We start from the raw sequence: 13,952 nt of genomic DNA on the forward strand, positions 1-13,952 counted from the left end.
TGTGAATTGTAGCAGTTTGGAATTGCTACCATCCATGTGGATGGTGTTTATTCTGTAATCCACCTGTGACCAATAAATGGAGTCTGCAGAGTTGCTGCTTTGCCTGAAGTAAACACTGCAACTCTTGTTTGGGGAAACAGAAACCAGCAGAGTGAGAATCGACTGGGTTCTGCAGGGACTGTTAACCAGGAGGCGCGTTGGCTCTCACCTTCGTCGAGGATTTGCCAGGTATCATTAGAAAGAGCAACAGCCTCTGCAATGGATCAAAGGCTTCCTCTTGGCTGTCGTTATCTCTGGCACATATGACATGCCAAGCATCGGCTGGCTCTCTCAAATCTTCCTCACGGTCCAGCCACAGCTCTGGCTGATTTAAATCTAAGCAAACCACACAACACTTTACATATGACAGCAGTAAAAGACCCATTTTTTAATTTTATTTGCTCAGATCATAACCATCTATTCCATTACAGGCTTACGGCCATATTAGACAAACACGCAAATGAGTGGAGTGATGGCTGAAGCATACAAAGGAATTGTGTTCATTTCTGATTAATAAAATCCTCTGACTCATGATTCATTTTGTGATTCATTACAGTATGCGATCCTGCGGATGCCATAAGCTTGCGTAACCTGAATTGAACTATTGTCTGGTTTGCTTTGTAATCCTTGAACGACCAGTCCAACTTTCTGAAAGTGATGGTGTGAATTGCTCTGCCACTTACCCCATACAACGATATCTTGGTAGAGCAGAAAAGTGGAAAGACGGATATAGACTGCACTCACTATTCCCCTGCTGCTCTTAAACCTCAGTGGCTGAAATGAATGTTCTGCCTTTTTTCCCCACTTAATGAGAGGACACTGCTTAGGCACCAAAGTGGGTATGTGTTATCTGTTACCTAATGAAGGCTCAAGTCACTGTGTTGCCATGATGGTGTAATTGTAGAGGCCGTGTCAGGGCTAAGTAGGACAGTTATAGGATGCCTGTATTTTTAAGTGCTTGGATAACTGACCTCAGCAAACTCCTCTAACATGATGTGTTGGTTTTTTAAATCTACAAAATGAGCCACAGTGGGAACTTGGTAAATTAGATGTTCTCATGAAAAGCCATCAAGGGAGAGCTTGACGCATCTCAGGTACAAACTGCGCAGTGTATGGCTCTGTTACTTGGCTGATCCGTATCCAACTACAGAAATTGGAAAAAAACAATCTTCCATTAATGTGCGCTCTACCTACATTGTAGGATTGTTAGAAAATACTAATAATAACTGAAAATGATAGTAGGGAATGACAGTAGAGTAGATACACAACAACCCGGCTTCATTTAGCCACCAGTGGCTTTTTTTAAGCAGCTCTTTGCTTCTCTCTCAACATTTTCACAGTGTTGATTGGAACCATAAACTATGATGGGAAACAACTGCAATAATCAAGTTAGCTGAATTTTCAGGAAAATACTCTTGAGAGTTATTTTACTACATATCTATGCAGCGGCATTTATCTTTCTCTCAGCGGTTGCCTCAGAGAAAGAGGCTAGTCTGTGTTGTGGCTGTGGCCAAGGCATGAAGTGGTATAATGGGGGTTAGTGAGAGGCTGCTCAGAGGCAGAGCGCACCACACTGATGTGGGTCAAAATAATCGATAGAGGCCCTGCCCAGCACTGTGCTGATTCAGATCTAATAGCTGCACTTCAAAACCTAAGAGCCCAGGAGGGCAGCTCTTCTTTTTGCAAGGTGAAGGCTCTGAATCTCTTCTGGTGTCACATCTCACGCATTTAGATATGATGATGAGACACTTGACTTGCATATGAGGAAAGTTGGAGGTCCGAAAGGTTTCAAAAAATACTCAGATGCAGCATTGAGATAAAGGCTGTCAGGGATGGGGAACACTTTGCAGAGTTTCTTCTGATGTGGACATTAACCTGTCCAGTCTGTGCCCCCTGTGCACCCTCATTATTACACAATGCACACTAATACCTTGACCACAGGGAGACGATCTGGAACCAAGAGCATTATGGAGCATGCTTATTGTCCTTATAATGGTTGCGCACATTGAAATGCTGCCTAAATGAGTATAATTATGGTAATACCAGCCTTTCTAATGTATCATTAGCTGCACTCATACCCTCTACATCCTTTTGGTACACAACCCCCCCTCCTCCATGTGCAGGGTTTTAGAATCCATTTCTGTGCCTCTGCATGGTCTCATACTGTTAGTATGATTATATTCAGCACAACAAGGTATTTTCAATTTGATATCCCTTATCCCATCCACTGTTGTTATGCAGGAGTTGCATAATAAAGAAATGGTAATGAATGCATTTGCAGGTTTTGGAAACTAGAGCCCACTGGCTGGTTTTCGCAGTGCCCTTATTAGAATTCAGTCAGCACTTTGCTTTTATTTGGTGCTTCAGTGCTTTTATATCTTGGCACACAGCATGTATAAACAAACAACAGGAGGCAAACAGAGGCAGAAGCATGGATTTTACTTTTACTTTACTTTTTTGTCTTTTCATTTCTCTGATTCTCCGTTTTTTTTCTCTGTCTGTAGGATTACGCCACCATGCAATTCTGTGCCAACAAACTGGATAAAAAGGACTTCTTTGGAAAGTCAGACCCCTTCATGGTCTTCTACAGAAGCAACGAGGATGGCACGTGAGTTTGTTTTCTTTTTTCTTCTGCTTCTCAGTGGGTTTTTCATTTTAGCTTATCAAAGACAGGCAGGAGGGCGTGGGCATCAAAGAGGAAGGGAACCAAGGTAAAGAGAATTAGATTGAGATCCCTTGAAATCCGCAGCCATAAAGATAAGTTCAGACAGACAAGCAAAGTGTTGCGAGAAGATATTATTGTTGGGTATTTTTTTCTTGTTTTTGCTGTGTCTTTTAGGATTTAATATGTCTGTTGACTTGCCTCTCCAGGTTCACCATCTGCCACAAGACTGAAGTGGTGAAGAACACGCTGAACCCTGTGTGGCAGCCCTTCTCCATCCCTGTCAGAGCGCTTTGCAACGGAGACTATGACAGGTATGATGAATGATCATGTACGATAAAGTGTGGTGCACACTCACACATACTCAGATGGGAGTGTGATTTTCCAGCGGAGATCAAAACCATGCAGAGTTTCAATATGTGGTGTACTAAAAATGGCTCGGGTGCGTCAAATTTAGACACCATTGATTTTCTACCATTGTTTTACTTCTCCATCTGAAGTAGGGAATTATTATAGGCCTCTTTCTGAATACATGCTTCCTTTGCCTGGATGTTCATTGATTCGACCTCGACTGGCAAGAGCATTTTCAGAGCATTTTAAGTTTCTGAAAATTGGCTGCTCCAGTGGCATATCCTATCTTATCTGAATCTCCTCAGACCAAAGGGCCTCGCGGGACACCTCAGGAGGAGAAAGAGTTTTGGCAGGAAAAAATAAAAAATGAGAGGAGAGAGGGAGAAAGCGAGGCTGTACTTGTCATTCTATAGATGTTGACAGGTGGCTGGAACAACGGAGGAGCCCAGCTATGTGTGTATGTGTGTGTGTATGTGTGTGTGTGTGTGCATAAGCACAAAAGTGTGTAGACCCAGGCAGCCAGGAGAGTGTGTAGAAGTCGTCAAAGAACATGTCAAACCTCGCCCTCTGCAACACGCTGGGTATCAACAGAGGTTCTTCACTTCGATCGCAGCTCTGCTCACCTGCCTGGAGAAGCTAATTGGGTCAGACAGATGGAGTGGAAGCATGAAAGATGCGTGATTCCTTTTGAGGGTTTTGATGGCCAGATAAATCTACGCCAATTTGTTGTTTTGTGTGAAATATCTACAGTTTGTTTTTTTGACGTGTTCTTTCCCACAGCAGAGCCAGGGCAATTTGAAATCTTCTCATTCTCAACATATCGTATTTTAAATGATCTTAAATAATTGCAGTTTGACCCAGAGTACTTGCAATGATTTTGAGGCTTTCAAATTATTTGACTCAGGCATTTGTCAAATCAAAAGCCCTTTGTACTTTATAAATAATGGAGATTATTTATGCAGCCACTGTGATTTTCCTTCTGCTCTTTTAAATGTTTTCAAGTCAAATTAATTTATATGACCCTCAAAATGGACTCAAATGGCTTTACAATCTGTACAACATAGGACACCCTCTATCCTAAAAAATATAAGAAAGAGAACCTCAGGAAGGACAATAGATTTCAAGTAGACAGAAACACAAATATTGTAAATACACTATGGAAGAACAGAATAACAATATTTGGTAGATAGATTGCAAAATTATATAAAAAATATGGATCCGGAAAGACCTCCACCACAAGGACCTGGAAAAAGGACACATTCACAAGAGGCAAAGAAGAGACAAGAGTCCAGAGCAAAAGGCATAGAGAAGGAGACAAGTGGAAGAGCGAAAAGCCTCTTGTTTTGCTTTTCATATTTCCTCCGTGGCCATGTAAATCTAAGACACGAGTGATCGTGTTTACTCCCTCTCTTTAGTCACGTCTTTCGGCCTCTTGTGAATCTGTCAAATCTGTTGTAATCATCTGGCACTAATAGCATTTAGAAAGGGAATTCTTTCCCATTTCCACTCCAACATGCAGTGGGGTGCAGGAGCTGAAATAGAATTGATCCAGGAACTAATTCCCTGAATCACCTGTTGGTTTGATCATTGCCACTCATGACCCCCATCATTTGTTTCGAGAAAATGACATTAGAGAAAATTGATGTTGACTGACACATCACTGGGGAATCATCTGCCTCGCTGGCCCTGAGTGTCAAAACACATTAGTTTTTTTTTGCCTGGTAGTCAAGAGTACGAAGATGATTTGAATATTCTTTCACTCTGATTCAGAAAAAAAAATGGCTGACTGGGTCTTATGTTGTCTCAGTATTTAGAGGGAGAAAGCAACTGGTTTTAACACAGATTAACAGTGCAATACTTGCTTTATCTCTCCCTGAACTACACGGATCACACACGTTTGTTAAGAGGGGAAATACATTAGATGCAGGTGGACTGAGTTCAAGTCAGGATAACAGGGCAGCCTTCCATCACCTTGCCTCCTCCTGGACCCATTGACACATGATTGACAGCAGCTGAAATGGTGGGGGGGACAATCCACTCATCTTTCCGTCAGATCAAGAAGAAGAGTGGAAGCACTTTCCTCATTCTCACTGAATTCTCTCAGGCTTACTTATTTGGTTTCTCTCCTTCCAACTTATTTTGGGAACTTGCAAAATATGCTCCCTCCCAGGTTGTTAGCTTTCTATCTTTGGCATGTGCAGGGAAATGCTTTACTCAAACCTTTGGCAACTCTATCAACCTGCTCTCTCTTCTGTGAGAAACACAAACTCACTTGTAAACAATTCATTAAAATCCTTCAGGGCAGTTTACCAACCCGTTCTAAAAAGACTTCTTTTGCTTTTTTGGTTGAAAGACTGACAGAAATCACATATGCTTTGTGGATGTGTATCAACCTCAGTCTCAGTTAAATGATTTTCATTATAGCTAATGTATTTTAAAAACTGACCTGTCTCGGTCTGCAGCACAGTCCAGCTTCTAACTCATTTTTATCACCCTTATTAGATCCTCAGAAATGTTATCATGTTGCAGGGTTGGACCTCACAGCAGACACAAACTCTGGAGTAGATGAATTTAAAAAAACTGCATTATTGAAAAGGGAATGTAGATGGAGCGAGCAGAGAGGCAGCTAGGCAAAGGCAAGAGAAGAGGACTTAGCAATGGCTGAGGAGACCGGAGCTGGGTGGATGAGTGAGTAGGAATGGTGTGGCTTGCATGAAATGGTTGGTGGAAAGCTGGTTGAGAGCAAGCAGGCAGGCGGAGTGGTGTGGTCCTGAAGCACAAGAAGAAACACAATTAGGTGGGGAGAATCACATGAGGAAAAAATTCACAAGGAAATACTGAACCACAAAGTAATGCGAGAAGCCTGAAGCGCGTTATTACAGCAGAAAAACGATTTGGTGATGAATAGCTGAACCGAGGTCGATACACTGCGACGTGATGAGCTTAATGAGAGGCAGGTGTGTGTAATAAGTAGGTAACCGGGAGCCAGGAGGGAAAGTGAATAAGAACCTCCCCCACAGCACACACACACACACACACACACACACACACACAGACAAAAACACACAAGGGACACTGGGGAAAGGGAAAAACACAGGGAAGACTGGAGTCACAACCATTTGCATCTCTTGCATGCAATACACAGAGCAGATTCGCTTTTATTGATTTAGTACGCTTTAATAGCCTGTTTTTTGCTGCATCATTTCAAAAATGATCTCTGTATAGTATCTCCTCAAGGACATTTAGGTAGTTACATAAATATGCTCACACAAACACACAAATCCTCTCTTTTGATGTGTTGTACAGGACAATCAAGGTGGAGGTGTATGACTGGGACAGAGACGGGAGGTAATGGATTGTCATTTATGAAATTTTCCCCACTGTCTTGCACCACTGTCTCTATGAAGTTTCTACTCCTTCATAAATTACATTTTCATCACATTCATATTCTTTTCCTCGTAATTGCTATAGATTTTTCCATTAACTGATTATAATACAGATTCCAACTGTGTATCAGTGGCTGCGGTGTAATTCCTCCAGCTACTTTTATCTTCTCCCTCTCAGGGTGGTGCCTCCCGTATCTGAATGAACAGTATGTGATGCAGTTTTTTTCTTTTTTCTCCAGCCACGATTTCATCGGTGAATTCATCAGCAGCTACAAAGACCTGTGTCGCGGCCAGAGCCAGTTAAATGTCTACGAGGTGAGTGGAGATACTGTCATTGCCCTCTCTGTTTCCCCTCAGAGCAGAGGACCTTCTTTTAAACGGTGCTTGTAGTTACACATTTTATTTGACTAATAGTTTAACTCTGTTTAAAACCTTGTTTAAGACTCTATCTAAACTTATCCAGAAAAATGTTGTTCTAAATGTTGTTCTAAATGTAAATGCTCCATATTTGTATAGCACCTTTCCAAAGCTGATGATACACGGGGCAACTTTTTGAGCAATGTTGCTGGGCAATTTTGTTGGTGGCAAGTCCGTCTATGTTTTGAACGGATAGTGGTGAGGTGGGGCGGGTGGCAGAGTGATGGGGGAAGGGTATTACAATAGTAACCTTTACTCATTAACATTGACGGAAGCATTGCCCAGCACCATTGCTCTAAAAGTTGCTCTGTGTATCATCAGCTTAAGTGCTTTTACACTACATTGCATTCACCATTCACACACATTCATACACTAAGCCTAAGTGCTCAAGTACGCCTGACGAAGCAGGGTATTGAACCGATCTGATTGTAAACCTGACCTGAAGGTCATTATATATATATATATATATGTATATGTGTGTTAATGCAATATAAGATTTTTGTGCGTCCACATTGTGCCATGCCCACATGTTTCAAGTCAAGTGAAGCACATAGTGCATACAGTGGCTGGACAGAGCAGTGAGCAACCTATTAATGAATAAGGTGCGGATGCACTTATGGATAAAGGTTATTCTGCCAGGGCACAAAAACAAACCTAAGCTCCATTTCTTGGTGCCAGTGTGAGAAACCTGCTTAGATTTAAAATCAAATTAGTGCTTCCTTTGGCTCAGCAAGGTCTTGTTATTCAAAGTTTAATGACTTTGGTTATGGTTGTACGAGCCACAGTTGTGGCCAATTGATATTACCAGCTTGCCTCCTCTGTTTCTCCTCACCCTACAGTGAATCAAACATCTCAGAGGTTAAGTGTTGCAGCAGACCAGATGAGGAAGGGTGTTTCTGTGGTGAGAATACAAATGGTAACACAACAGACCTGTGCTGCTGATTAAAGTTTTTTTTTGGATGGCCCTTGGAGGGTCAGATTGGGTATTACTGTTAGGCGCTGGGAGGCTGCTATCGCTCCCTGCTCATTAAAACACTTGCCATGTTACATTAGCCTCTGAATTAGTCATGGAGGTGGCTTAAGGAAAGAACAGGGCCAACGAAGAGAGTGAGAGAGAGAGTATGGTGGCTAGGTGGGGATAGGTAAGGAGAGAGGGAGACAGAATTGGTGAGTGGCATGCAGAGTTGCCCTTTCACACTGCTGACATGGCAGAAGATGATGCATCCATTACCCTTCACCAAACCTTTCGGTATTTTAATTAGAAACTGAAACACGGCAGTTTCTTCACGCAGTCTTTGCCAGGTCACCGCCCTTGAATCAGTTTCAAGATGTGGTCAAAAGCTACTTGAAGCCACCTCTTGACTGTTGACGAATAAAGCATAGGTCACTGGCTGCAGCGTTTCAATTCCTGTGTGCTCATCCTGACATGCACGGTGGGCCCGCAAACATTCGCCATGAGGGTCAACATGACAGCAGCTCACAGATAATTGAGTGTGATGTCTGTGTGATGTAATGTGAAACCCGGCAGTGACTGAGTGATGACCAGGATGCTAAGAGGCATCATCTGTGTTGGAGGAGTTGAGGAGTAGCCTCAGAAACCACAGAGGCAGACTGGAGGAGAGGAGGCCGTAGGGAGGAGGACAAAGGAAGAGAGTGGGATACCTTTTACTTTATTATACAGCACATTTTCCTCCAGGCTTGTGCTTTATGTTTGCGCACAGACCCATATATTAAGCAGTAGAGATAGTTGACCTTGATGGCTTTGTGTTGCACATATGCTTTTGGCTGCAAGCTCTTAATGTAACATTAATTTAAAGCAGGGAGTTCTGTTATCGGTCTTTCTCAGCTCGCCTTACTTATCACACCTAGATTTGTTTATTTGTATGTGTTTGCCCACATTAAATATTATTATACATTATACTGGTGAATTTGCATACTTTGTAATTCAGTCTGTATATGGTTATCATTTTGTTTATTACAAGTAAATAGTTGGGACAGAGATATGTGTTCCACCATCCCCAAACTTGGTAATGTGTATGTAAAATGTACTGCACAGTGTAGGTGCTTATAAAAATCCCCCTGAATAATCTGTATCTTGCTGCGAGGCATGATCAATGCTATCTCATTCTCACCTACTGCAGTTATTGGATTCAGTCCCTATGCTCCATTACGTTTACAGACATGGAGGAGGAGGACAAAGATGTATTTATTACTTGCCCAGGGGTGGATAAAAAGAATTGTGCCCCAAGTTTACATTATCATTACCCTTCTTTCCTATTCTGCTGTCATACCAGGTGGTGAATGCCAAGAAGAAAATAAAGAAAAAGAGATACATCAACTCCGGGACGGTGAGTTTTGAGTTCTGAGATAAGAGCAAATTTCCTTGTGCACTCACACCCCTGCCCTCCTCTGCTTTTGCATTCATCCGGACTTTTCCTCTAAGTGGATTGCATGAGGCAGTTCAGCTCTGTTAAATGTTTTTGTTCCATTCCCAGTCTCAGGGCTTCTGATCCAGAAAGTGAATATAAGTAGATGGGGAACCTTTTTTTTGTGGCCTCAAACAGGGTGAATAACCAAGTCCATAGTAATGCATAAAGGGACTCTTGTCTGTGTCGTATTAGTGAGGAGTAGTGATGGATGTTTAGAAACGAGCCAGAGCTTTGTTTCTGCCTGAGTACTTTGGCTGCTCTTGCTGTATGCGGTGACTCTGTAATTAAAATCTGCGGCTAGTTATCCATCCATCCTCTAATATGCTGCCCAGGCGTCAAAATCACTCTGTGTAGATAAGTCATTTTGTGGGTGGTTAGCTCAGAGGTCAGTGTTAATGTGTAGATTGGTAGATTTTGCTTTCCTTAATTACCAAGCATGAGACGGATAGAGATGAGATCTGGTTGGACCTTCTTTTTTTCCCTCAGGTGTCCTTGTTGTCATTCAATGTGGAGTCAGAGCACACCTTCCTGGATTACATCAAAGGAGGGTGAGTCCAATGTTTGTCTGACAGTCTTGCTGTTAGTGTTTAAATGAATACACAGTATATTTATATTGCCTTAGTGCCAGGCCCCTTGGGGCAATAACGCAGAACGTCTGACAACATCTAATTAATTTTCTTTCCTCCCCTCAAAAAATGGGCTGTGCTGATTGTTCACTTGGTGTTTTGACTTTTAACAGTGCAGAATGATAGAAGGCTGTTTTCACATTCATTTACCACATTAACTCTGCATGCTACACATTAGCAGCTACTGTATGCAGTGGCTCACTTGTCCCTGTTGGCACTGACTGTTTATCTGTGAAGACGTTTCAAGCCCCCTGTTGTCACACACACACACACACACACACACACAAACACAGGTCTACACCGTCATCTGCAGCATAATTCAGTAAGAACAGTCCAGTGGAAAAACATATAGCCACTTATTGTAACTCCTAGGTGCCAGTGTTTATTGTGCAACAACAGTGGATTTTTAGCTCATGCTGGCATGTTTTGACTCTGTGTTATAAAATGTGATGTGGGGGCGTCACGTTGGCCTAGTGGTCTAAGATGTGGAGCATCTAATTTTAATGTCCCTGGTTCGAATTTGGTTGGAGATCTTTGGTGTAAGTCATCCTGATTTCTGGTCTTTCACTCAACTATCTATTACTGTATCACACAAACGTAAGAAAAAAATATACATTAAAAGGTCATATGTTCCATTATGTTTTCTGTTACTACATTTTAGGAAGCCAGAGTGGTTGACCAAAAACTCCACTTGCAGTAAAAGTAGTACGACAAAAAAGGAAAAAACTGCATACCTGGAGGGGGGAAAAAAAACAACCTTTAGTGAACGCTTTCTGAAGTTTCACGTTACATAGATACAAAATTAGAATATCCCTAAATAATGGGAGTTAACTAGTTTGCTAAAATGTGCTACCGCAATGTAGACAACATTAGTGAGTGTTATGGGTATTGTTAACATGGAAACAAAGTACAACATACATGCTGTGAGATTTATTGTGCCTAACTGTACAAGCACTTGTCAACATTTTCTTTCAATGGAGACGATCTTGTCAACATCCACAACTACAGTAAGGATGAATATGAATGACCATGATAAAATATGGAGAAGATCTGAGAGCTTAATTAAGGGTGGACAACCTGTCACATATGGAACTGTTTCTCAGTGGATCAGTGGCTGACCTGGTTTCAGATTTCTGCTGCTTTGCGACTGAATGTCCCAGTTCTGTTCCGTTGGTTTCTCTCCAGCTCACACAAATGAACAAGTGTACTGTATCCACACACACACACACACACACACACACACACACACACAGTAACAGTTTTTTTATCCTTACCTTTCTACCTGTTTGCCACTGATTTAATTTGTCCTTTAGACACAGTAGGAAAATGGAGTGAGAAGGACAAATAGTAAGTACGAATACACTGTAGGTCCAAATCACAATGTACTGTGCTGCAGACATACATATTTTTGTTATTGGGGTTTCTTGTTTTGTTTTTGTTGGTGCATCTTTACATCATTTCGTATGCACAAACACCCAGATAAACATGTATCTGAGATTTGCTGATGCAGGGGCATATACTCATCCACACTACTGGTCTTGCTTTAGTTGGGTGCAGACATATTTCCACATGACATTTGGAAGGAAGGAGGCTAAAAGACAGATAATGCGCTATTCCCAAATGTGTGGGTTATTAGAGATTTAATGGAATAATACATGTCATATCAGCTTGTCCCAAATGAGACCTAAAAAAATTATAAACATCAGATCTAAATTGTCTTAAAGACCAAATTGTACCATTTTATTAGATTTTGCTATAATATACCAAAGGTATTTTCACAACAGGTAAATATCAGTCAGAAATCAGAATCAGAAATACTTTATTGATCGGCAAAGGGAAATTCTTGTGTTACAGTTGCACACATTACACATCTAGAAAAAGAAATAATAAGCAGCAGAGAATATTGCACATTGATTAAAACGTGGCAATGGGGCAATGGATAAGACACATGCCTTTGGTGTGAGAGACCCGGGGTCAATTCCCACTGCGAGCCATCCACCAATGTGTCCCTGAGCAAGACACTTAATCCCTAGTCTCTCCAGAGGCGTGCAACCTCTGACATATATAGCAATTGTAAGTTGGTTTGGATAAAAGCGTCAGCTAAATGAATAAATGTAAAACAGAGAATATTGCACTACACTGTCTAGTTTAATAACTAACTAAGGGCCTGTGTTAGACACTTTGAGGGAGTAGTTAAAGAGTCCCATGGCCACAAGCAGGAATGACTTCCTGCGGCGTTCTGTGGTGCAATTTGGGGGTACGAGTCTTGCACTGAAAGTGCTCCTGTGTTTGACCAGCACGTCATGGAGTGGGTGGGAGACATTGTCCAAGATGACATGTAACTTGGACAGCATTCTCCTCTCTGACACCTGAGAGTCTAGCTCCACTCCCACAACGTCACTGGCCTTGCGGATCAGTTTGTTGAGTCTGTTAGCGTCCGCTACCCTCAACCCGCTTCCCCCTGCATGCAACAGCAAACAGTATAGCACTGCCCACCACAGACTCATAGAACATCCTCAGCATTGTCTGGCAGATGTTGAAGGACCTCAGCCTCCTCAGAAAATAGAGACAGCTCTGGCCCACCCTGTAGAGGGCTTGAGTGTTCTTGGCCCAGTCCAGTTTATTGTCAGTGTGCACTCCCAGGTATTTGTAGTCCTCCACAGTGATCCCCTGGATGGAAACGGGTCACTGGTGCTTTGGCTCTCCTTAGATCCACAACCAGCTCCTTAGTCTTTGTCACATTGAGCTGCAGATGGTTCTGCTCACACCATGTGACAAAGTCCCACACCACAGCCCTGTACTCAGTCTCATCATCCTTACTGATATATCTACAGAAACTCGAATTTCATGTAGAAAAAACCTAAAGGAATATCACAACAGGTGCACCGAGACAAATTGCCTTACTGTAATATGTACAATACACCAAATCCAGCACTCCATCAAAAGAAATAATCTCATACAGATGGACCTATTTCAAGCGAGAACTTGTATTGGTTACCTGCTATGTGTGTCCATTGAAGTAAAACGTACGCTACTGCTGGAGTTATTGAACAGAAGGTGAGCCTTCCCTTGAGAAAGACTCTTCCTAGGGGGACAACTTGGACTTAAACCAAGTTGGTAAACATACATAGGAATGATTATAGGTTTCCCAAAACAGGAAGAAATAAACAAAATAAGACAAATGTTTATCTTTTTAATGGTTCTGAAATGTTTAACATGTATCCTTCTGAGAGATCATCCTCTTTCTGATGGTGTTAATGGGAATCTGATTGAGCTCTAATTCTGATTATTGTCAGAATAAAAGTAAATGTAGTTACTGTCAAAGGTTGCACACGTTACTTTCACCTAAATCTGTTGTTAAAGTCATTTGATACTTAATCTCAGTACTTTTAATAAAGCCACCAGTTTGAGGCCTGAAACAGCTTTTTATCCATCGTGTTAAAGTGGTAATCGTCACATGAAACTGTTTAAGCCAAAAAACGAGAGGGAGATTACCCCATTAATTAATGTGACCCGGCACCGGGAGTGAAGCGTTATGTAGAGTGGTACTTCATCTTTTGGTTACAGACATTTAGAGATGTTAAATGCTCATCGCTTCTTTTGTGTGGTTTCAGTGTCGTGCACGGGAGAGTGGCTGATGACAAAGACTATTATTTTAAAAACACTCTGGGATCTTGGCAACAAAAATGAAATCCCTGAAAGCAAATCGCTCCAGCATCTCTGTTCTGATATTTTCCCTTGAGTTTCCCGTGCAGTCTCTGTGCCGTGTGTTTCATTGTCTCCCTGATGTTTTCTTTGAGAATTGCTCTCAACAATGGAAGTCCCTGTGTATTAAAATCCTCATAAGGAGCTACAGAGATAAGAATTGTCTGGAAGATACTAACAGTTATGTGTGACACAGAATGGGTCAGTATTACTTAGTCCTGTCTCCTGGTCTCTATGTACTGTAAGTCAAGGTTATCTTTACGTGTTTTTATGTTTTGTTTAAGGCTCTATCTTTTTACAAGTTTTTTTTTTGTGCATTTTGCGTGTCTTACATGTG

At 41.7% G+C, this 13,952-nt stretch overlaps 1 protein-coding gene across 5 annotated transcripts in view; it reads left to right on the forward strand.

Annotated features, from left to right (window-relative positions):
* The window catches only part of cpne5a (copine Va), a 76,601-nt gene that overhangs the window by 39,778 nt on the left and 22,871 nt on the right, over positions 1–13,952 (forward strand). For 3 of the 5 annotated variants that reach the window (XM_046057036.1, XM_046057037.1, XM_046057038.1), the window contains 6 exons: positions 2,544–2,647; positions 2,911–3,015; positions 6,359–6,400; positions 6,678–6,753; positions 9,150–9,203; positions 9,771–9,832. In XM_046057036.1, coding sequence (XP_045912992.1) covers positions 2,544–2,647; positions 2,911–3,015; positions 6,359–6,400; positions 6,678–6,753; positions 9,150–9,203; positions 9,771–9,832 — 443 coding nt within the window. The other 2 variants (XM_046057041.1, XM_046057040.1) reach the window with 2 other exon arrangements.

The sequence above is a fragment of the Micropterus dolomieu genome, linkage group LG08 (genome assembly GCF_021292245.1).
Source record: "Micropterus dolomieu isolate WLL.071019.BEF.003 ecotype Adirondacks linkage group LG08, ASM2129224v1, whole genome shotgun sequence".
Classification (NCBI taxonomy): Eukaryota; Metazoa; Chordata; class Actinopteri; order Centrarchiformes; family Centrarchidae; genus Micropterus; species Micropterus dolomieu.